The following is a 22,487-nucleotide window of genomic DNA, read 5'->3' on the forward strand; positions in this document are numbered from 1 at the left end:
AAAATACAACCCCCAATAACTTCACTATCAACTTCTTATTTCTTAGCTCCATCCACAAAGCCTCACTGGATGATCCTTCAGTTATTTCACCCCTGACTACTGCTTTGAGACGCACCTGAGTTAAAAATGCAACTCCCCCTCCCATCCTTCCATCACCTCTGCCCTGCCTAAAGTGCCTGTACCCTGGCACATTAAGCTGCCAGTCCTGTCCCTATCTTAGCCATGTTTCTGTAATTGCTATAATATCCCAGTCCAGTAAAAAATGAGGTCTGCAGATGCTGGAGATCACAGCTGCAAATGTGTTGCTGGTCAAAGCACAGCAGGTTAGGCAGCATCTCAGGAATAGAGAATTCGACGTTTCGAGCATGAGCCCTTCATCAGGAATAAGAGAGAGAGAGCCAAGCAGGCTGAGATAAAAGGTAGGGAGGAGGGGCTAGGGGGAGGGGCTACAGGTTGTCCTGGTTGGGTCCAAATTTTGTTGGTTGGAATGTAGTTCGGAGTCCGTTACAGGTTGTCCTGGTTGGGTCCAAATTTTGTTGGTTGGAATGTAGTTCGGAGTCCGTATTCTCACCTACCACCCCACCAACCTGCGCATACAACGTATTATCCGCCGCCATTTCCGCCACCTCCAAACGGACCCCACCACCAAGGATATATTTCCCTCCCCTCCCCTATCAGCGTTCCGCAAGGACCACTCCCTTCGTGACTCCCTTGTCAGATCCACACCCCCCACCAACCCAACCTCCACCTCCGGCACCTTCCCCTGCAACCGCAGGAAATATAAAACTTGCGCCCACACCTCCACACTCACTTCCCTCCAAGGCCCCAAGGGATCCTTCCATATCCGCCACAAGTTCACCTGTACCTCCACACACATCATCTATTGCATCCGCTGCACCCGATGTGGCCTCCTCTATATTGGTGAGACAGGCCGCTTACTTGCGGAACGCTTCAGAGAACACCTCTGGGCCGCCCGAACCAACCAACCCAATCACCCCGTGGCTCAACACTTTAACTCCCCCTCCCACTCCACCGAGGACATGCAGGTCCTTGGACTCCTCCACCGGCAGAACACAACTACACGACGGCTGGAGGAGGAGCGCCTCATCTTCCGCCTGGGAACCCTCCTACCACAAGGTATGAATTCAGATTTCTCCAGCTTCCTCATTTCCCCTCCCCCCACCTTGTCTCAGTCGGTTCCCTCAACTCAGCACCGCCCTCCTAACCTGCAATCCTCTTCCTGACCTCTCCGCCCCCACCCCACTCCGGCCTATCACCCTCACCTTGACCTCCTTCCACCTATCCCACCTCCATCGCCCCTCCCCCTAGTCCCTCCTCCCTACCTTTTATCTCAGCCTGCTTGGCTCTCTCTCTCTTATTCCTGATGAAGGGCTCATGCTCGAAACGTCGAATTCTCTATTCCTGAGATGCTGCCTAACCTGCTGTGCTTTGACCAGCAACACATTTGCAGCGATAATATCCCAGTCCCACATGGTTATTCACCCCCTAGGTTTATCAGCTTTACCGGTCAGCCCTCTTGTCTTGAAATAATTACATTTTAATCCAACAGGCATTCCTTGCTCCGAGACAATTGCGAGGCTCGAAGGAGGTACAGTAAACAGAAATAGCAAGTCAGGCTGGAACAGGACAGGGAGCAAGGAATGCCTGTTTGGATTAAAATGTTGAGGATCCCACTCCCACCCCGCCAATCTAGTTTAAACCCTCCATTGCAACACTAGCAAACCTAGCTGCCAAGATATTGGTTCCCTTCCAGATCAGATGCAACCTGTCTCTTGAACAGTTCACCTCTGCCCCAGAAAAGATCCCAATGATCTAAAAATCTGAATCCCTACCTCCTAAACCAATTCTTTAGCGACACGTTCATCTACATATCCTTCTGTTCTTACCCTCACTTGCATGTGGCACTGGAAGTAATCTGCAGATTATTACCAATAAGGTCCTGGTTTTAACCTTTTTCCTAGCTCTCTATAATCACTCACTCTGCAGGACCTCATCCCTTTTTCCTACCTACGTCATTTGTGCCAATGACGTCTGGCTGCTCTGAGACATCCTGGACCCTTGCACCAAGGAGGCAACACACCATCCTGGATTTCTGTTTGCAGCCACAGAATCTCCTATCTGTCCCCCTAACTATCAAGTCTCCTGTCACTAAGATCCTATTTACCTTTACCCGTTCCTTCTATGTCCCAGAGCCAGTCATAGCCACCAATCTGCCTATGCTGCTTTCCCCTGAACGGTCATCCCCCAACACTATCCTAAAAGGTATACTTGTTTTTGAGGGGAATGGTCACAAGAGATTCCTGCACACTCTGCCTACTCCCTTTGCCTTTCCAGGTGGTCATCTAGCTACTCTCTGCCTGAAACTTAGGTGTGACCACCTCACTAAAACTTTTATTTGTGAAGCACTCAGCGTCTCCGATGATCCTGTGTGCATCCAGCTACAGTTCCCTAACACAGTTTCCCAGGAGTTGCAGCTGAGTGCATTTCCCCACAGGTGTAAGCATCAGGAACAATGGAATACTCCTTGACCTTCCACATCCTGCAGGAGGAATATGTGACTGCCCTAACTCAGGCTATTCAGTTATACTCAGAATTCCTCAGATAATGACCCAAGCCATTTCTGTATGAAGCAAGGCCTAAACAACATCCAGGCTTTGGCTGATAAGTGTCAAATAGCTTTAACGCAGCACGAGTACCAGACAATGGCAGTCTCCAACGAGAGAGGATCTAATTTTCTGGCCTTGATGTTCAGTGGCATCACTTTCATTATCATTAAACCCCAATTATCAACATGCTGAGGGGATAACTGTTGACCTGAAGCTGAAGTGTTACTATAAGAATAGGTTAGAGGCTAAGCATCCTATAGTAAGTAACTGGCCTCCTGACTCTCTAAGCCTAGCTACCTTGTGTCTTCAAGGCACTAGTCAGGAATGTGACAGAATACTGTCCACTTGCATGGATGAATACAGCTCTGACAGCACTCAAGAAGCTTGACACCATCCAGGACAAAGTAGTCCACTTGATTGACACCTCTTCACAAATATTCAATCCTTCCATTACTGACACTCAGTAGTCATGACGTAGAGATAACGGTGTTGGACTGGGATGGACAAGGTCAAAAATCACATGATACCAGGTTATAGCCCCAACAGATTTATTTGAAATCACAAGCTTTTGATGTGCTGCCATTTTGTCAAGTGAAGAGAGCATTCAGGCACAGATTTTTTAAACAGATCAAAATACGATACAAATGGTTTGAGTGGAGTGTCGACAGGCTGGATAATAGGTCTCTGCAGGTGATCAAGAGTGTCAAACTTTGAGAGTTAAGTGTCAACAGCTGAATAACAAGCAAAGGGATACCTGTAATCCGATTACTTGAGGCAGAGGGATAATTATAAGGTTGTGCTGGAGAAAAACCCGGTGACTGGAATAACATGCAAGGTATAAGTGTCGCATGCTGAGAGTCTGACCAAAGTAGTATGTAATCGAAAACTGTGCAAACTAATTAGAGTAGAGAGATCATAACAATTTATCAACATGATGGTGTCAAAACCGTTCAGTAAGGAAGATTTTACAGAACAGTATGGTGGGATCACATGTAGCACAACATGAACCCAAGATCACGATTGAGGCTGTCTTCATGTGTATGAAACTTGCCTATCAGTTTTTGCTCGGCAATTCTGAATGCTGTGTATTTCAGAGGCCACCTCAGCAGCAGTGTGCACCATTTCGAAGATGCACTGTTAGCAGCATCTTCCAAACCCATGACCATTACCATTTAGAAGGACAAGGGAAGCAGAAACGGAGAAGCATCACTATTTCCAAGTTTCCCATCAAGCCACTCACCATCCTGACTTGGAAACAGATGGGTGCAGTCAGAAGATTCGACCAAATATAAAATGCAGCAAAGAATCTAAAAAAATAATTTTGAAAAGTGAGTTCCAGAGAAAGCGAGTTAGACATACCGAAATACATAGTAGAGCTTTGAAAGATATTTAAAAGTGTTAACAATGCTAATGTTGGTCCTATTGCAAAATGAACCTGGGGAATTAATAATGTGAAATAAGGAGTGGCAAATGAATTGAACAGGTCGTTTGCATTAGCTTCCATATAGTGGATGTCAGAAACAGTTGAGAAGCAAGAGATGGAAGGAAAGGCCAACAAGTCCCTGGCTCCTGATGAATCTCATCCTTTTGCTTTTAAAGTGAAACTCTTTTTCCGAGGATGATGAAGTCAGCTTGTATGAGGGGGCATTACTACAAACTGAGAGGTGATATATTTAAGACAGACATCAGAGGCAGGTTCTTTATGGGCAGCACGGTGGTGCAGTGGTTAGCACTGCTGCTCCACAGTGCCAGAGACCCAGGTTCAATTCCTGCCTCAGGCAACGGTGTCTGTGTGGAGTTTCGCATTCTCCCCATGTCTGCGTGGGTTTCCTCCGGGTGCTCCGGTTTCCTCCCACAGTCCAAAAATTTGCAGGTTAGGTGAATTGGCCATGCTACATTTCCTGCTTTCTATTTATATCTTTCTCCTGGATGGGGTTTCTGGGGTTTGTGGTGATGTCATTTCCTGTTCATGTTCTGAGGGGTTGATAGATGGCATCTAGATCTGTGTGCTTGTTTATGGCGTTGTGGTTGGAGTGTCAGGCCTCTAGGAATCCTCTGGCATGTCTTTGCTTAGCCTGTCCCAGGATAGATGTGTTGTCCCAGTCGAAATGGTGTTTTGTTTCATCCATGTGTAGAGCTATGAGGGAGAGGGGGTCGTGTCTTTTTGTGGCTAGCTGGTGTTCATGTATCCTGGTGGCTAACTTTCTTCCTGTTTGTTTCCTGTCAGCCAGCCAAATTTCAATTCAAGTCAGTATTTTGCCCCCAATACCATGTGCCCTAATTTTGCTCACTAAGCTCCTATGTGGGACTTTATCAAAGGCTTTTTGAAAGTCCAGGTACACTACATTCCACTGGATCTCCCTTGTCCATCTTCAGAATTACATCCTCAAAAAAATTCCAAAAGAATTGCTCTTCGGAGGGTACGTGTGGACTTGTTGGGCTGAAAGGCATGTTTCCACACTGTGTAACTAATCTATTCTAATCTAATCTAATCTTTACGCAGAGAGTGGTAAGGGTGTGGAATGCCCTGCCTGCTAATGTAGTCAACTCAGCCACATTAGGGAGATTTAAACAATCCTTAGCTAAGCACATGGATGATGATGGGATAGTGTATGGGGATGAGCTGAGAATAGTTCACAGGCCGGTGCAACATCGAGGGCTGAAGGGCCTGTTTTGCGCAGTATTGTTCTATGGTCTAATTGCACTTGCATGTAACAAACAGAACAGTGAATCTCTCACCCATTGAATCAGTTTTAAGATCTGCAGTTCTACGTATCCAATTGTGATTGGTGGTCAACAAACAAATTACTAATTGGAGGAAGAGGCAACCCAAATATCCACATCCTCTATGATGGTGGACCCGACCATATCAATTCAAGAGACCAGGCTGAAGCACCTTCAACCGTATTCAGATAGAAGTACTGTGAGGATGATCCATTTCAACCTTCTCCTGAGGTCCCCAGCATCACAGATGCCAGCTCAGTTATCAAGAAATGTTGAAGGTACTGGATATTTTGCAAAGGCTGTGAGCCCAGACAGTACTCTGACAACAGTGCTGAAGATTATGGTCTAGAATTAACTGCATCCTAACCAATCTGTTCAATTACAGCTACAACATCGGTATCAACCGCAAATGTGAAATATTGCGAAGATATGCCTTGGCCATTAAACACATGGTAGATCCAGCTTGTTAATAGTGTTGTCAAGCTACACTTTTTCCTCAACCGGGCACAAAATGTTTTCTTTTTTGATGGCGCCTTTCAGCTATTGTTTGGTTTTTCCCTCTTTTCACTCACTTCCCTCCCCAGCAGGTTTTCTTTCCACCCCACAGCTTCCTTCTCTCCCCAACCCCATCTCCCACAGTCTCCATTGTACCCTTTCAGTCATCTTTCAGCCTCTCCATCTCCCCACAATCTCCTTGTGACCCTCTACACCTCAGAGCCCTGGACGCAGAAAGCTGTCTTGGCAAGCAAGAGAATCCCGATCCCTTTTCCCAACCTGGAAAAAAGGCTGCCCTTGGTCCCAGTCCCTGGCTTCCACTTGCCTTGTTCTTGGCTCCCAGCTTCCTGGCATCAATTCACAACCAAAGCTTAGGTTTTTATATTTGTTCATGGAACGTGGGCACAGCTGGCCAGACCATGAATTATTGTCTATCACTAAATGCCTTGGAGAAGGCAGTAGTGATCTATTTTGTTGAGTTGCTGTAGCCCGTACGGTGTAAGGGCATCCTCAATCCTTTTAGGAAGGGAGTTCTAAGCATTTGATCCAGAGACAGTGAATGTGATATAATTTCAAGTAAAGATGGTGTATAGATTTGTGGGGAACTTGTTCATCTATGTGGTGGAGCTCTGGATTTGGAAAGAGCTGTCAGAGGTTAGTTGAGTTGTGTGTATTTTTAAATTATTAAAATCTGCTGCCAATCTGCATCAATGATAAAGGCAGTGAATATTGTAGTTGACTGTGATCTTTTGTCCTGGATGGTGTCAAGTTTGGACATTGACTATAATGAGATCAGGAGTTGCGTAGCCTTGCTGGAAACCACTTTGACAGTCAGTGAGCAGGTTATTACTTTGCAAGTGGCATTTGATAGCACTGTTGATGACACATTTGTCAAAGAACAAACAGCAGTACAGTGCAGGAACAAGCCCTTCAGCCCATCAAGCTTCAACCATGTTCAATTCCTGCCACGGCAGTTCACGGAATTTGAATCCAATTTTTTTAAAAATCTAAAATTAAGAGTCAAATGATGACCGTGAATCCATTGTTGCTTGTCAGGAAAAACCCAGTTGGTACATTAATGCTATTTATGGAAGGGAACTGCCATCCTTTACCTAACCTGGCTCCAGACCCACAGCAATGTGGTTTACTCTTCAACGCCTAATAGACAATTGGGGATGGACCATAAATGCTACCTAGGCAGCAACGCCCTCATCCCATTAATGAATAAAGAAAAAAAAATTCCCTATCACTGACTGGGAAGGATTTGTCATTCCTGGATAATCCTCTTGCCCTTTTTAAACAAAAGAACAACTTTGGCTATTTTCCAATTCCCTATGACCTCTACTGTGAGTAAAAAACATTCAAAGATTTCGTACAAGGCTCCAGCAATTTCCCCGCTCATCTGCCTCGGTATTCTGGGATAGATCCCATCAAATCTTGGAGACTTGTCTACCTTAATGCTTTTCAAAATACCCAATGCCACTTTTTTTAATATTGACAAGCCTTAGAATATCAACATACCCTCTCTAGACTCGCCATCCACCACATTCTTCTCCTTTGTTTATATCGATGCCTCTCCCTCTCTTCTTCCGGTTCCTTGCATAATTTCCCTCTTTTGCCTTTGAGTGGACCTACCATTTCTCTACCTACCTCCTTGCTCCTAATAGACGTATAAAATGTCTTGGGGATTTTCCATAATCCAGTGTGCTAAAGACATTCATGGCCCCTTTTAGCCCCCCCTAACACCTTTAAGCACTTTCCTGTTTTATTTATATTCTTCAAAGGCACTGTCTGTTTTCCGTTTCCTAAACTTTATGTATGCCTCCTTTTCGTTTTCCACCACTTTCCAGGTGGTACATTCTAAATCCTAATAACTGTCAGAGTAAAGACATTTCTTCTTCTCTCACTTCTGGTTCTTTTGCTGACAATCTTGAAATTAAGACCTCTTGTTACTGACATACCAACTCTGCTGTTAGCAGTTAGCACTGCTGCCTCACAGCGCCAGAGACCCGGGTTCAATTCCCGACTCAGGCGACTGACTGTGTGGAGTTTGCACATTCTCCCCGTGTCTGCGTGGGTTTCCTCCAGGTACTCCAGTTTCCTCCCAAGGTCCAAAGATGTGCAGGTCAAGTGAATTGGCCATGCTAAATTGCCCTAGTGTTAGATAAGGGGTAAATGTAAGGGTCTGGGTGGGTTGCGCTTCGGCAGGTCGGTGTGGACTTGTTGGCCGAAGGGCCTGTTTCCACACTGTAAGTAATCTAATCTAATCTAAACTTGTGGAAACAGAATATCCTTCTTTACCCTCTCAAAATTGTGCATAATTTTGAACACTTCAATGAGGTTCATCTCTTAATCATTTCTGCTATAAGGTGAAAAAGCCCAATCTCTCTAATCTTTCCTTGAATATAATCTATTCTAGTAAATTTTCTTTGCACTCTCTTCAGGGTTTTAAGATCCTTTCTTAAATAAAACATCCGGAACTGAATGCAATATTCCAAATGTGGTCTGAACAATGATTTGTAGAGGTGTTGCATCACTTTGCTTTTATACTCTATACGAAACAAGATAGAAGAGACATTTGACATCATCAACAACACCCTCACAGGCATGAAGTTCACCAAGGAGGAAGAAACTGACAACAAACTCACATTCCTGGACGTTACAGTCTAAAGAAAGGACAACGGAGAACTACAAACCTGTGTATACAGAAAACCGACAAACACTGACCAAATACTTAACTACACCAGCAACCATCCCAACCCACACAAACGAAGCTGTATCAGAACACTATTCCAACGAGCCACCACACGTTGCAGCACAGACGAACTTCGCAAAACAGAGGAGAACCACCTATACAATGTGTTCAAGAAGAACGGATACTCAAAAAATACAGTCCGCAGATTTCTCAAGAAAAAACCATGATAAGCAGACCAAACACAGCCAGAAACCCTAACCACCTTACCATACATCAAAAAAGTTTCAGAAATGACAGCCAGATTACTAAGACCTCTCAGAATCCTAGTAGCACACAAACCCACCAACACTCTCAAACAAAAACTAACAAACTTAAAAGACCTAGTACAACCCATAGACAAAACCAAAGTCATCTACAAAATTCTATGCATGGACTGTCACAAGCACTATGTAGGACAAACAGGAAGAAAGTTAGCCACCAGGATACACGAACACCAGCTAGCCACAAAAAGACACAACCCTCTCTCCCTCCTACACACAGATGAAAAAAAATACCAATTCGACTGGGACAACACATCTATCCTGGGACAGGCTAAGCAAAGACATGCCAGAGAATTCCTAGAGGCCTGGCACTCCAACCATAACACCATAAACAAGCGCACAGATCTAGAGACCATCTATCAACCCCTCAGAAAACGAACAGGAAATGACATCACCACAAACCCCAGGAACCCCATCCAGGACAAACATATAAATAGAAAGCAGGAGACAACAGCTTCGCTTCACTTGGAGGTCGCCACTGATGGTGTTACCGAGCCAGGTAATGAAACGTCTGGATATCAAACCTGCACACTATACTCTATACTTTTTATTTGTAAACCCAAGGATCTTATAAGCCGCCTTAACAACTATATCAACATGCCTGGTCACCTTCAGAGAATTATGCACGTGAACCCTGAGGTCCCTCTGCTCCTGTGCTTTGCTCAAAGTTGAACCACTAATCCTGTATTGTCTCTGAGCTTCTTCTATCACAATGTATTATCTTTCATTTCTCTACATCGAAATTCATCTGTCATGTTTCTGCCCATTTGGCCAATTTGTCAGTGTCCCTCTAAAGTTGCGCAGTATCATCCTCACAATTCACTATTCTCCCTAGCTTAGTATCATCTGCAAATCTGGAGATTTTGCCCTCTAAATCATTTATACAAATCAGGAAAGACAAAGGTCCCAACACTGATCCCTGGGGGCACCACTTTCAAATCGCCTCCAATGTGAAGAATGGCCATCTATGCCAACCATCTGTTTACTATCTTTTAGTCAACTTCTAATCCATACTGCCAAGGACCCAACCTGCCATGTGGCACCATATCAAATGCTTTCTGAACTATCGAACATCAATAGTATTGCCCTCATCTACTGCCTGAGTCACCTCGTCAAATAACTCCAATTTGTCAGACGTGACCTGCCCTTATAGATTGGTGAGTCTGACGTCAGTGATAGGGAAGCTGCTGGAGAAGATAATTGAGAGAAAGGACCTATTTACATTTGGAAAAAAATGGACTTATCAGTGACAGGCCGTCATGTCTTACCAACTTAATAGAATTCTTTGAGGAAATGTTCAATGAGGGAAGGGCTGTAGATGTCATATACATGGACTTTGGTAAGGTGTTTGATAAGCTTCCCCATGATAGGCTGATGGAGAAAGTGAAGTCACGTGGGGTCCAACTTGTACAAACTAGGTGGTTAGAGGGCTGACTGGGCAACAGGAGACTGAGAGTAATAGTGGAAGGGAGTTTTTCAAAATGGAGAACTGTGACCAGTGATGTTCTACAGGGACCTGTGCTGGCACCACTGTTGTTTGTGATATACATAAGTGATCTGGAGTAAGGTATAGATGGTCTGATTAGCAAATTTGGAGATGACACTAATATTGGTGGAGTGAATGCAAGAATGCAGCAGAATATAGATAGGTTGGAGAGTTGGGCCGAAAAATGACAGATGGTGTTCAATCCGGGCAATTCAAGAGTGAACTATATGATAAATGGAAAAGCAGTGGGGAAAATTGATGTACGGAGAAATCTGGGAGTTCAAGTCCATTGTATCCTGAAGATTGCAACGCAAGTTGATAGTGGTCAAGAAGGCATACGGCATTCTTTCCTTCATTGGGCGGGGTATTGAGTACAAGAGTTGGTAAAGAGCAAAGCAAAATATTAATTTAGTACATCAGCCATATTCTTTGCATCAATGAGCAGTTTATCCTGCCTGTTGTTTTTTTCTGTTCATTTCTGGGATGTGGGCATCATTGGCTGGGCCAGCATTTATTGTCAGTCCTTAGTTACCCTTGAGAAGGTGCTGGTGAGTTGCCTTCTTGAACTGCTACAGTCCACCTGTTCTAAGTTGCCACACAATGCTGTTAGGGAGGGAATTCCAGGATTTTGACTCCACAACAATGAAGTTCCTTATGGGCCCCACTCTATTCTTCACTAATCTTTTACTATTAATATGTTTGAAAAACATTTTACTTTTTTTTAGCACAGACTGCCATCTTTTCTGCTTGCTTCCTCTTAGCCCTCCTTATTTAGCTTTTCCCGATGACAGATGTTAAACTACATGGCCCATAGATTCCTGTTTTCTGTCTACCTCCCTTTGTGAAGATTTGCTGTTTTCTGATCTGTAATCCGATTAGGACCCATCCATTTCTGGAATATTACAACCAATGCCTCCACAATCTCTTCAGTCACTTCATTTAAAACCCTTGGATGCAGGTAGTCAATGCTGGTGACTTCTCTGCCTTCAGTTTCATTAGTTTGTCAAATACTTTGTCTCTCATGATAGAGAATGTTGCAAGACCTTTTCTTCCATTAGCACCTCACTTATCTGATATCTTTAGGATGTTTATAATATCCTCAACTGTGACTACCAATGCAAACTATTGCTTTAAATTATCTGCCATTTCCCTGATCACCATTATCAATTCCTCCAAGGATGCCATGCTCACTTTAGCTACATTTTTCATTTTAAATATTATAAATATTCAGCTCAAAGGGCCGAATGGCCTACTCCTGCACCTATTGTCTATTTATTGGAGTTCTTGTGGTCTGTTTTCATATTTCTTGGCTATTTACTTACAGAATCGAGTTTTGTCCATTTATTAGCTGTTTAGTTATCTGGTGATGGCATCTTAAAAAAAAATCTCAACCCCTGGCGTCACACTTTTTTTTAAAAATTGCTTTCTATACCTATGATTGGATATTCTATTTGATCACTTTTTATTAGCCACAGGTGGATCATCCTTCTCATCAAGTCCTTCTGTTTGACTGGAATAAATTTTTGCTGACTGTTACAAAATATCAGCTTAAATGTCTGCCACTGTTCATCTACTGATCTACCTGTTCATCTTTTTTTCCCGGCCCATTTTAGACAACACTTTCCTTGTACCTTTTGCGATTGCCCTTATTTAAGTTGAGGATACTGGTTTGAGACCCGTGTTACACTCAAACTGAATTTGAGCTTCTATCATGTTGTGATGGCTACCCCTATGAGAATCCTTAATTATGAGATCTCTGATCAATCCTACCTTATCACACTTTACTAGATCCCTTCTGCTGGCCAATTGGTTCTTGGGCAACTGAACAACTTTGGTTATGAACAAAAAAATGAAAAGTCAACAGATCACTTAACAGCTCACTGTTCTCTGCAGTAAGAGTTGCTTAAAGAAAACCATTTTACCTTACCTTCAGCAATTGCTGTAGTTTTGATTTTTAATTAATAAGCCAAAGGCTTTTTTAAAATCATTGAACCAGCCATGCTGTGCTTCATGAAAACCATGAAGGCATCTGGAGAAGGAAGACCAAGAAGCAACATTCTGACCAGCACAGCAACGATCTCAGCAAATCCTGTGAACAGAGATTAATGAGTGGTTTTCCTTCTATCCATCACACCCATTAATTTTCCTGTTCACATCTGTGGGTATGTAATTGTGTGTAAGGAGAAATTCATAAGATAGAGTTTTAACTAGCAGAGTTATATGTTGGCAATTCAAATTGCTCACCAGTAGCTAGACTCTAAATGCTTGTAAGAAACAGTAATTCATGTTTACTTTAGAAACCTGGTCTGTGCTTTCTCTCAACATTCTAAAATACAGATAAATTGGAGAATTTTGTGTATTTTTTAAAAGCTTTAACTTTTGTAATGACTTCCACAATAACCGGGATTGGTTTCCATTGCGCTATGCCAATGAGGTATAACAATATTGTTCGCATTTCTGGTCACCCTGCAATCACAGCTGTGTAGTAGCTATTTGTTTAGTGCTACTTGTGCCAACAACCTGTGTATCTGTTCAGAATTACTGTGTGCATTCAGATAAAGAGCCTTACATTTTGAGATGCTGGTGACTTCTGGCATCCACGACTAATCCCAATGGCACAAACCAATTGATAATCTATTGCTGGGCAGTGTTAACTTTGAACGTCCCGGTTCTGTGCCATTTTAGACCTCTCCCTCTACTGCTTGAACATAGTGATAGAGTAAACGTAACTCACAATATGTCCCACTAACTTGTTTTATTTTTAAAAGTGCAGAAACTCTTTCCAAAGTCCTTGGTTGGAGAAAAAGCTGTGGAAAGATCTCTTTTCCCATTTTAGTCCACAATCCAAATGAAAGAAAATAAATTTCGTAGTCTTTGCAGTCACCGGGTATCCATGTTCATATGCAGCAACATTTAGACAACAATCCGGTTTGGGCTGATGAGTAATAAGTAGTATTTGTGCCACATAGATACCAGACAATGGGCATCTCCATCAAGACAGAATTTAGCCGCCACCCCTTGACTTTGAAGTGTTATTGCTATTGCTGAATCTCCCATTCAACATCCTGGAGTTTGTCATTGACTAGAACATAGAAAAGTACAGCACAGAACAGGCTCTTTGGCCCATGATGTGTCGAGGTTTAATCCTAATGTAAAATATAGTAACCTAACCTACACACCCCTCAACTCACTGCTATCTATGCAAATGTCTTGCAGTCGCTTAAATGTCCCCAATGACTCTGCTTTCACCATCACAGCTGGCAACGCATTCCATGCATTCACAACTCTCTGTGTAAAGAACCTACCTCTGAAGTCTTCTTTATACCTTCCTCCTAATATCTTCAAACTATGACTCCTTGTACCAGTCAATCCTGCCCTAGGGAAAAGTCTTTGGCTATTGACTCTATCCATTCCATTCATTATTTTATACACTTCGATTATGTCTCCTCTCTTCCTCCTTCTCTCCAGAGAGAAAAGTCTGAGCTTATTCAATCTTTCTTCGTAAGGCAAGCCCTCCAGTCCAGGCAGCATCTTGGAAAACCTTCTTTGCACCCTCTCCAAAGCCTCTGTATCTTTTCTATAGTAGGGAGACCAGAACTGGACACAATATTCCAAGTGCGGTCTCACCAAGGACTTGTAGAGCTGCAGCAAAGCCTGGCAGCTCTTAAACTTGATCCCCCTGTTAATGAAAGCCAAAACACTACATGCTTTCTTAACAACCCTATCCACATGACATATCCACAGGCTTCAAGGGAAGAACACTAATGAGATGTGGGGAGTGTTCAAGGAGCAGCTACTGCGTGTCCTCGATAGGTATGTACCAGTCAGGCATGGTGTAAAGGGCCTTGTGAGGCAGCCGTGGTTTAGTAAGGAATTGGAGTCCCTTGTGAAAGGGAAGAAGGCGGCATATGTAAAGATGAGGCGTGAAGGTTCAGTAGGGGCGATTGAGTGTTATAAGGTAGCCAGGAAGGAGCTAAAGAGGGAGCTAAGAGAAGCGAGAAGGGGACATGAAAAGTCTTTAGCTGGTAGGATTAGGGAAAACCCAAAGGCTTTCTATAGATATGTCAAGAATAAAAGGATGACTAGGGTAGGTATCGGTCCAGTCAAGGATAGTAGTGGGAAGTTGTGTGTGGAGGCGGAGGAGATTGGAGAGACATTAAATCAGTACTTTTCCTCAGTATTCACTCAGGAACAGGACACTGTTGCTGATGTGAATATGGAATCACAAATAATTAGAATGGATGCCCTGGAAATATGCAGGGAAGAGGTTTTGGGAATATTGGAAAGGATGAATATAGATAAGTCTCCTGGGCCTGATGGCATTTACCCCAGGATCCTATGGGAAGCTAGGGAGGAGACAGCAGAGCCATTGGCCTGGATTTTTATGTCGTCGTTGTCAACAGGAATAGTACCAGAGGACTGGAGGATAGCGAATGTGGTCCCATTGTTCAAGAAAGGGAGTAGGGATAGCCCTAGCAACTATAGGCCAGTGAGTCTGACTTCAGTGGTGGGCAAAGTCTTAGAGAGAATGGTAAGGGATAAGATTTATGAACATCTGGGTAGGAATAACGTGATCAGGGATAGCCAGCATGGTTTTGTGAAGGGCAGGTCGTGCCTCACAAACCTTATTGAGTTCTTTGAGAAGGTGACCAAGGAAGTGGATGAGGGTAAAGCAGTAGATGTTGTGTATATGGATTTTAGTAAGGCGTTCGATAAGGTTCCCCATGGTAGGCTAATGCTAAAACTTCGGAGGTATGGCATTGAGGATACATTAGAGGTTTGGATTAGGAATTGGCTGGCTGGAAGGAGACAGAGGGTAGTAGTTGATGGATTATGTTCATCTTGGAGCGCAGTTACTAGCGGTGTACCACAAGGATCTGTTTTGGGACCATTGCTTTTTGTTATCTTTATAAATGATCTAGAGGAAGGACTTGAAAGCTGGGTAAGCAAGTTTGCGGATGACACAAAAGTCGGTGGAGTTGTGGATAGTGAGGAAGGAAGTGGTAGGTTACAGCGGGATATAGATAAGTTGCAGAGCTGGGCGGAAATGTGGCAAATGGAATTCAATGTAGCTAAGTGCGAAGTCGTTCACTTTGGTAGGAATAACAAGATGATGGATTACTGGGCTAATGGTAGGCTACTTGGTAGTGTGGATGAGCAGAGGGATCTTGGTGTCCATGTACACAGATCTCTGAAAGTTGCCACCCAGGTAAATAGTGCTGTGAGGAAGGCATATGGTGTACTGGGCTTTATTGGCAGAGGAATTGAGTTCCGGAGTCCTGAGGTCATGTTGCAGTTGTATAAGACTCTGGTGCGGCCTCATCTGGAGTATTGTGTGCAGTTTTGGTCGCCATACTATAGGAAGGATGTGGAAGCTTTAGAACGAGTGCAGAGGAGGTTTACCAGGATGTTGCCTGGAATGGTAGGAAAATCTTATGAGGAAAGGCTGAGGCACTTGGGGCTGTTCTCATTGGAGAAGAGAAGGTTTAGGGGAGATCTGATAGAAGTGTATAAGATGATTAGGGGTTTAGATAGGGTAGATACTAAGAACCTTTTACCGCTAATGGAGTCAGGTGTTACTAGGGGACATAGCTTTAAATTAAGGGGTGGTAGGTATAGGACAGATGTTAGGGGTAGATTCTTCACACAGCGGGTTGTGAGTTCATGGAATGCCCTGCCCGTATCAGTGGTGAACTCTCCTTCTTTATGGTCATTTAAGCGGGCACTGGATAGGCATTTGGAAGTTATTGGGCTAGTATAGGTTAGGTAGGATTCGGTCGGCGCAACATCGAGGGCCGAAGGGCCTGTACTGCGCTGTATCCTTCTATGTTCTATGTTCTATGAGTGGCAACTTTGAGGGATCTATGCACTTGCACACACAGATCCCTCTGTTCCTCCACACTGCCACGATTCCTGTCTTTAATCCTATATTCAACATTCGAGTTCGACCTTCCAAAATGCATCACTTTGCATTTATCCAGGTTGAACTCCATCTGCCATTTCTCAGCCCAGCTCTGCATCCTGTCTATGTCACGCTGCAGCCTGCAGTAGCCCTCTATACTATCGACGGCACCTCCAACCTTTGTATCATCTGCAAATTTACTAATCCACCCCATAACCTCCTCATCCAAGTCATTTATAAAAACTACAAAGAGCAGAGACCCAAGAACAGAGCCCTGCGGGACCCCACTCAACACGGACCTCCAGGCAGAATGCTTTCCATCTACAACTACTCTGTGCCTTCTGTCAGCCAGTCAATTCTGAATCCAGATAGCCAAATCTCCCTGTATCCCATACTTCCTGACTTTATGATTGAACTTACCATGGGGAACCTTATCAAATGTCTTGCTGAAGTCCATATGCACCACATCCACTGCTCAGCCATCGTCAAACTGTCTTGACACCCCCTCAAAGAACTCAATAAGATTTGTGAGGCCTCTCACAAAGCCATGCTAACTGCCTTTAATCACACCATGCTTTGCCAAATAATCATAAATCCTATCCCTCAGAATTCTTTCCAAAACCTTGCTGACCACAGACATAAGACTGACTGGTCTGTAATTGCCAGGGATTTCCCTATTACCCTTCTTGAAAAGAGGAACAACATTCACCTCCTTTCAATCCTCCGGTACGACTCCTGTGGAGAGTGAGGAGGCAAATATCCTCATTAGCGGCTTAGCAACCTCCTTTCTTGCTTCCCGGAGCAGAAATTGAGCATATCAATACTGTTCCCACAAGAGAAGGTCAACAGCTAGGAATTTTGAGGTGAGGAACTTAACTCTTGTTTCCCCAATGCCTGTCCAGAAGGCACAAGTCAGGAGTGTAATGGAAAACCTGCAACTTCTACCAATTAGAAGGACAAGAGCAGCAGAAGCATGAAACAGTACTCACAAGTTCCCCTCTGAGCCTGAGATGACTACTGCCTGGAAATATATCAATGTTCCTGGATCCGAATCCTGAAATTCCCTTCTTAATGGCCTTGTAGGTGTGCCTATCTTTTGCACAGTCCAGCTGTAAGATAGCTCACCACAAGGGCACCAAGGGATATTAAATATATGTTGACCTAGTCAACAATGGCCGCATTCTATGAAGGAATTAAAAATCATTGCTACCTGACCTGCTAAACATTTCGAGCATTTTCTGTTCTAATTTTGGATTTCCAGCATCTGCAACTGTTTGGCTGTATATTGGGATCCTAAACAATTTGCGGTGGTTAGGACAGGGACGCACGCATGATCATTAAGATGTTATAAACAGTTAGAGAAGAGGCTAATGGAATGCATGCCATTATATGTAAGAAGTTGTGCTATAGCAAGATTAAATGACATTTTGTGTATCTTGAGTGTGAACAGTTCTGGGCATTATAGCTTCAGCAAGATGAATGTTCATAGGAAGGACTGGCAGGCTTGATTTACCAGCATACTACCATGACTAATGGTTAAGTTACTAAGAGATGTTACATAAACTAGATTATATATCTAGGGAAGACTGAGTGCTGATTTAATGAAAGGTTTCAAGGCATTGAGACCAGAATTGGAGAAAATATTTTTCCGAGTTTGAGAGTTGAGGTCTGACTGGCAGTCTTAAAACTTAGAGCTTGACCATTCAATAGTAAAATTGAGAATCATTTGCATACACACAGGATGTTAAATTTGTTCATGCTGTCACTGACTAGGTCAGCATTAATTGCCAACTTGAATTACTTCGCAGAAGGTGGAGTGAGTTTGTCCTTGAATCTTGGGATGTATGCACCCACACAATGCTGTTAGGGAGGGAGTTCCAGGATTGTGAATCAACGTTTTGGGCAAAAGCCCTTCAGAAACAATGATTCTCCTGCTCCTGGATGCTGCCTGACCTGCTGTGCTTTTCCAAGACCACACTCTCGACTCTAATCTCCAGTATCTGCAGTTCTCGCTTTTGCCTAGTTCCAGCACTATGTTCACTGTCAGTGAGGGAACACTGGTATGGTTCCATGATAGATGGTGAATGTTTGGAGGGGAATTTGCAAGTGATGATATTCCCATGTATCTGTTGATTTTGTATTTCTAGATGGTATAAGTCATTGATTTAGAAGATGCTACTGGAGAAGCCTTGATGACATGCAGCAGTGCATTATTGCACACTGCTGCCACTGTCTGACAGTGGTGAAGGGAGTGACTCTTGAGGGTGCTGGATGGGGTATAAATCAACACTTTTTATACTGGATGTTGTCAACCCTTGAGTGTTGTTGGAGCTCCCCTCATCCAGCCAAGTGGGATGTATTCCATCTCACATCTGACTTGTGTTGTGTACCTTGTGTGCAGGCATGGTGGAGTCAGGAGATGGGTTACTCTTCAAGGGTTGATTGCTAATTCCAAAACTGAAATGACAGACTTTGTTAACCATCGATGGGAAGAGTTGTGGGGTAAAGCAGGGGTATGGAGTTAGATCACAGCTCAGCCATGATAGAATTAAGTGGGACAACACCCTAATGGCTAAATGACCTCGTTACTGTTCATACGTTCTCCCTTAACTCTATTCCATGTTCTGCTTTTTCATTTCTCACAGGCATTAATGTTTTGGGTAGTAGATAATTTTCTAATGAGAAAAGGCAAAACTAAAGCTAAACTGGAAGGAGAAGTTGGAGAAGACGAATCTAGAAGCAGCAACAAGGTCAGATACAGAAGAGCAGCATCACACGAGGAGTCTGAGTCTGAGGTAAGTGCTGGTCTCCAATCTCTCTGGATTGTCAGAGTTAAAAATTCAGGTCATTTTATGACTCAAACAGACCTGGAGTTGATCAAGAACAGGTGATGCTTATTTAACATTCTATTTAAGTATGGAGTTCTTCCCATGTGGGACATTGGCATCTGGCCAGGGAAAGGTGGAAACTTATGTTTGTACAATACCATTGGTTTGTGAATCTCTGAAAATAATTGTTGCCTAATTTCCTATCCGGATATCGGAGTGTGTCACAGTTTGCCACTCTCCAATTTGCTTATGCTTTCGCCATGTTATCAGGTAAGGAAGTGTACAGTACTGAAAACAGCCCCTTGGCCTGTTGAATCTGAACCAGTGGGGGATAAAAAAACCTAACTACTGTAATCACTTTTCCTAGCACTTAGCCCTTAGCCTTGTATGCCTTGGCATTCTGAGGGTTTCTGCCTCTACCACCATTATAGTCATTGAGTTCCAAGTTTCCACCTGTTTCTGGGTGAATCTCTTCCTTACCCCTCCTAAATTTGTGTCCCCAGTCATTGATTCCCCTCCCACCAAGAGGAAAAACTCTTGCCTGTCCACCCACCCTGCACACAATATTCTAGCTGCTATACCATCTACCTTCTTAAGCACTTTATCTAATTGTTGTGATACCTTAAGGGACTGGTGTACATACACACCAAAGTCCCTCTGATCTTTGATGCTTCCCAGGGTTCTACCACTCATTGTGTACTCCCTTGCCTTGTCAGTCCTGCCCAATTGAGGAAGATTGATAGGAAACAGTTGTTTCCCTTGGTTGAAGGGTTGGTAACAAGGGGCATAATTTTAAGGTGAAGGGTTTTGAGGAAATTAATTTTAACCCAGAGGATGGTGGGAATGTGAGATGCACTGCCTTTTTTTTAAATAAATGTGGATGAGCACTTGAAATGACATAACCTTCAACGCTATGGGCCAGGTGCTGGCAAGAGGGACAAGTATAGATGCTGATGGATTTTTTGGTCAGTGCTGGTTTCATGGGCCAAGGGCCTCCTCTGGGTGTATGGTCTGGATCTCTGGGACATAGTTTCAGGATAAGAGGATTGTCCATTTTGGACTGTAATGAGAAATGCTGTCTCTGAGGGTTTTGAAGCTTTGGATTTTTCTATCACATGGTGTTGTAGGCACTCATGCTTTGACTATGATTTGGAGGAGCTGTAATTCAACAGGTTTATTTGGAAGCACGATTCTGGATTAGTGGTGCTGGAAGAGCACAGCAGTTCAGGCAGCATCCAACGAGCAGCGAAATCGACGTTTCGGACAAAAGCCCTTTAGAAGCACCAACTGTGCTCTGAAAGCTAGTGCTTCCAAATAAATCTGTTGGACTATAATTTGGTGTTGTATGATTTTATGCTTTGACTAGATTTTGAGTTAAGAATGTGTAGATTTCTGGACCTAAGTTAATCAGAGATGATGGGGATTGGTCAGAAAAACGATGGCGATATCAAATCAGTTGTAAATTTGTTGAATGGTTGATCAGAATCAAGGGACCATACACCTAATCATGATCCTACTTTATGATCTTAAGATATTTAAAATAATATTTATTAAACTCTGTGGAATACAAATAGAAAATGTAGAAAGCTGGTTTTTAATAATATATGGATTGTGCAGGTATTGCTTGTATTTTTCCAGTTTTCACCATTAAACTGGTTTACAGATCCTCATTTCAGCAGATGATGAGATGGATGAATCTGAAGGTGACGAGGACCTGAGGAGACTGATGAATTTAAAGCCTGTTAAAAAGAAGCTGCGATTTGGGGGCCTCCCCGTATGACGCAGGATAGTGCTCTGTCTTTCAGAGTTAACGGAACATGTGAAATCTTTTCCTATTCCAAACTTCAGTATGAAAATGGGCTACATAAAATATTGGAGTGGCACAAAGATATGAAAGATGAACAAAAAGATGAGATTGCAGTGATTGTAAATTTTATGGTCTCAACTCTCCTCTTTGCACTGATATCGAACATTCCCTAATCAAAGTTGTCCATTGTTTGCAAATGCAAAATGTACAGGACTGTTGGATGCTGCAAAACATTTTTTTTAGCACCAGTCAGGCTTTTGTTACCTTGTTTTAAGTTATTAAATCTGTCAGTCAGTCTGTTTTTATGTTTTATACAATGCCCAAGAACTGTGAATCCTCAACTTTCAAAGGTCATAACCAGCAGCTGTAATTGTGACACAGCATGGTCACAGGTTGGAGATCTGATCGGTATGAAAAATCTCAGCAATTACTAAATTGAAAATACTGTAATAGCAGAAAATTCCACACTGAGAAAGGGCAAAGCAGCTGTTGGCCTGTTCCATTCTTTTGTGACTTGTCCAGGCTGTTTCCTCTGGGCCTGTCTCCCTGTTCTCCATCATTTCTAGTCAAATCATGATAAACATGCTTTATTTATTATAAATTTACCTGTGGGACAAAACGAATGCTACTTTGCAGCATGGTTTCTTAATGGGATATGATTCTCAACAGCAACAAAGTATTCAATTTCAAAACCAGGTCATCTCTTTTGAGACTTTACAAAGCTCACTAACAGAGCATTGAAGGTATATGTTACCTGTCTGTTCTGATCAAAAACATTCAACCATTTAAAACTATTTCATAATGATGTTTCTAACCCATACTGGCTCTGACAGGCAAATATTAATTAATTAATTGATGGCATTAATGTTTATTGAGGTTTTGTTTTAATATATTCTTACTGTACCTTTCAAAACATTTTGGCAACTGTAACATTATAAATAGTTAAAAAGCACACAACATTGGGTTATAGTCTAACAGGTTTATTTGGAAGCGCTAGCTTTTGGAGCACTGCTCCTTCATCAGGCTACGAAAGCTAGTGCTTCCAGATTGACCTGTTGGTCTATAACCTGGTGTTGTGTTATTTTTAACTTTGTCCACCCCAGTCCAACACTGGTACCTCCACACCATTATATATAGTGGCATGATTTGTGTGTAAAATAAACATAAATCATGGCTGCTGCAAATCTTTCGAATTTTAACTTGAGGTATATTGTTAGAGCACTACAAACATTACTCTATCTTCACCCAGTTTTGAACCTGCCCTGGAAGTAATTGATGGAGGCAGTGGAAAGGGAGCTTTACTCTGTATCTAACCCCACGCTGTACCTGACTTGGGAGTATTTGATGGGAGACAGTGTAAAGAGACCTCCCACTTAAATGTAACATTAATCTGTTTATAAATTTAAAGATCAACTTCTCATTTCTGTAAAAATTAGCAGGGATAAATGTGCCATTGTTTTTACAACAATAAGCTAAAAAGGAAACGTGTCAGAATCAATAACTGTGAATAAAGGCAAAATGCCTCGAATGCTGGAAATTTGTAATAAATGCAATGCTGACAATACTCAGTATGTCTGGCAGCATCTGTGGCGAGAGAAAGAGT

The 22,487-nt window shown here is 42.9% G+C and overlaps 1 protein-coding gene across 1 annotated transcript in view; it reads left to right on the forward strand.

Moving 5' to 3' along the window:
- stimate (STIM activating enhance) overlaps positions 1-21,738 on the forward strand; it is a 141,741-nt gene extending 120,003 nt beyond the window's left edge. The window contains exons 7-8 of the mRNA XM_060835268.1: positions 18,895-19,044; positions 20,741-21,738. Of these exons, the coding sequence (XP_060691251.1) occupies positions 18,895-19,044; positions 20,741-20,857 (267 nt within the window). The 3' untranslated portion in view covers positions 20,858-21,738. The remainder of the gene's footprint in view (positions 1-18,894; positions 19,045-20,740) is intronic.
- The last annotated feature ends 749 nt before the right edge of the window (positions 21,739-22,487 follow it).

This window comes from Hemiscyllium ocellatum, chromosome 14 (genome assembly GCF_020745735.1).
Source record: "Hemiscyllium ocellatum isolate sHemOce1 chromosome 14, sHemOce1.pat.X.cur, whole genome shotgun sequence".
NCBI lineage: Eukaryota > Metazoa > Chordata > Chondrichthyes > Orectolobiformes > Hemiscylliidae > Hemiscyllium > Hemiscyllium ocellatum.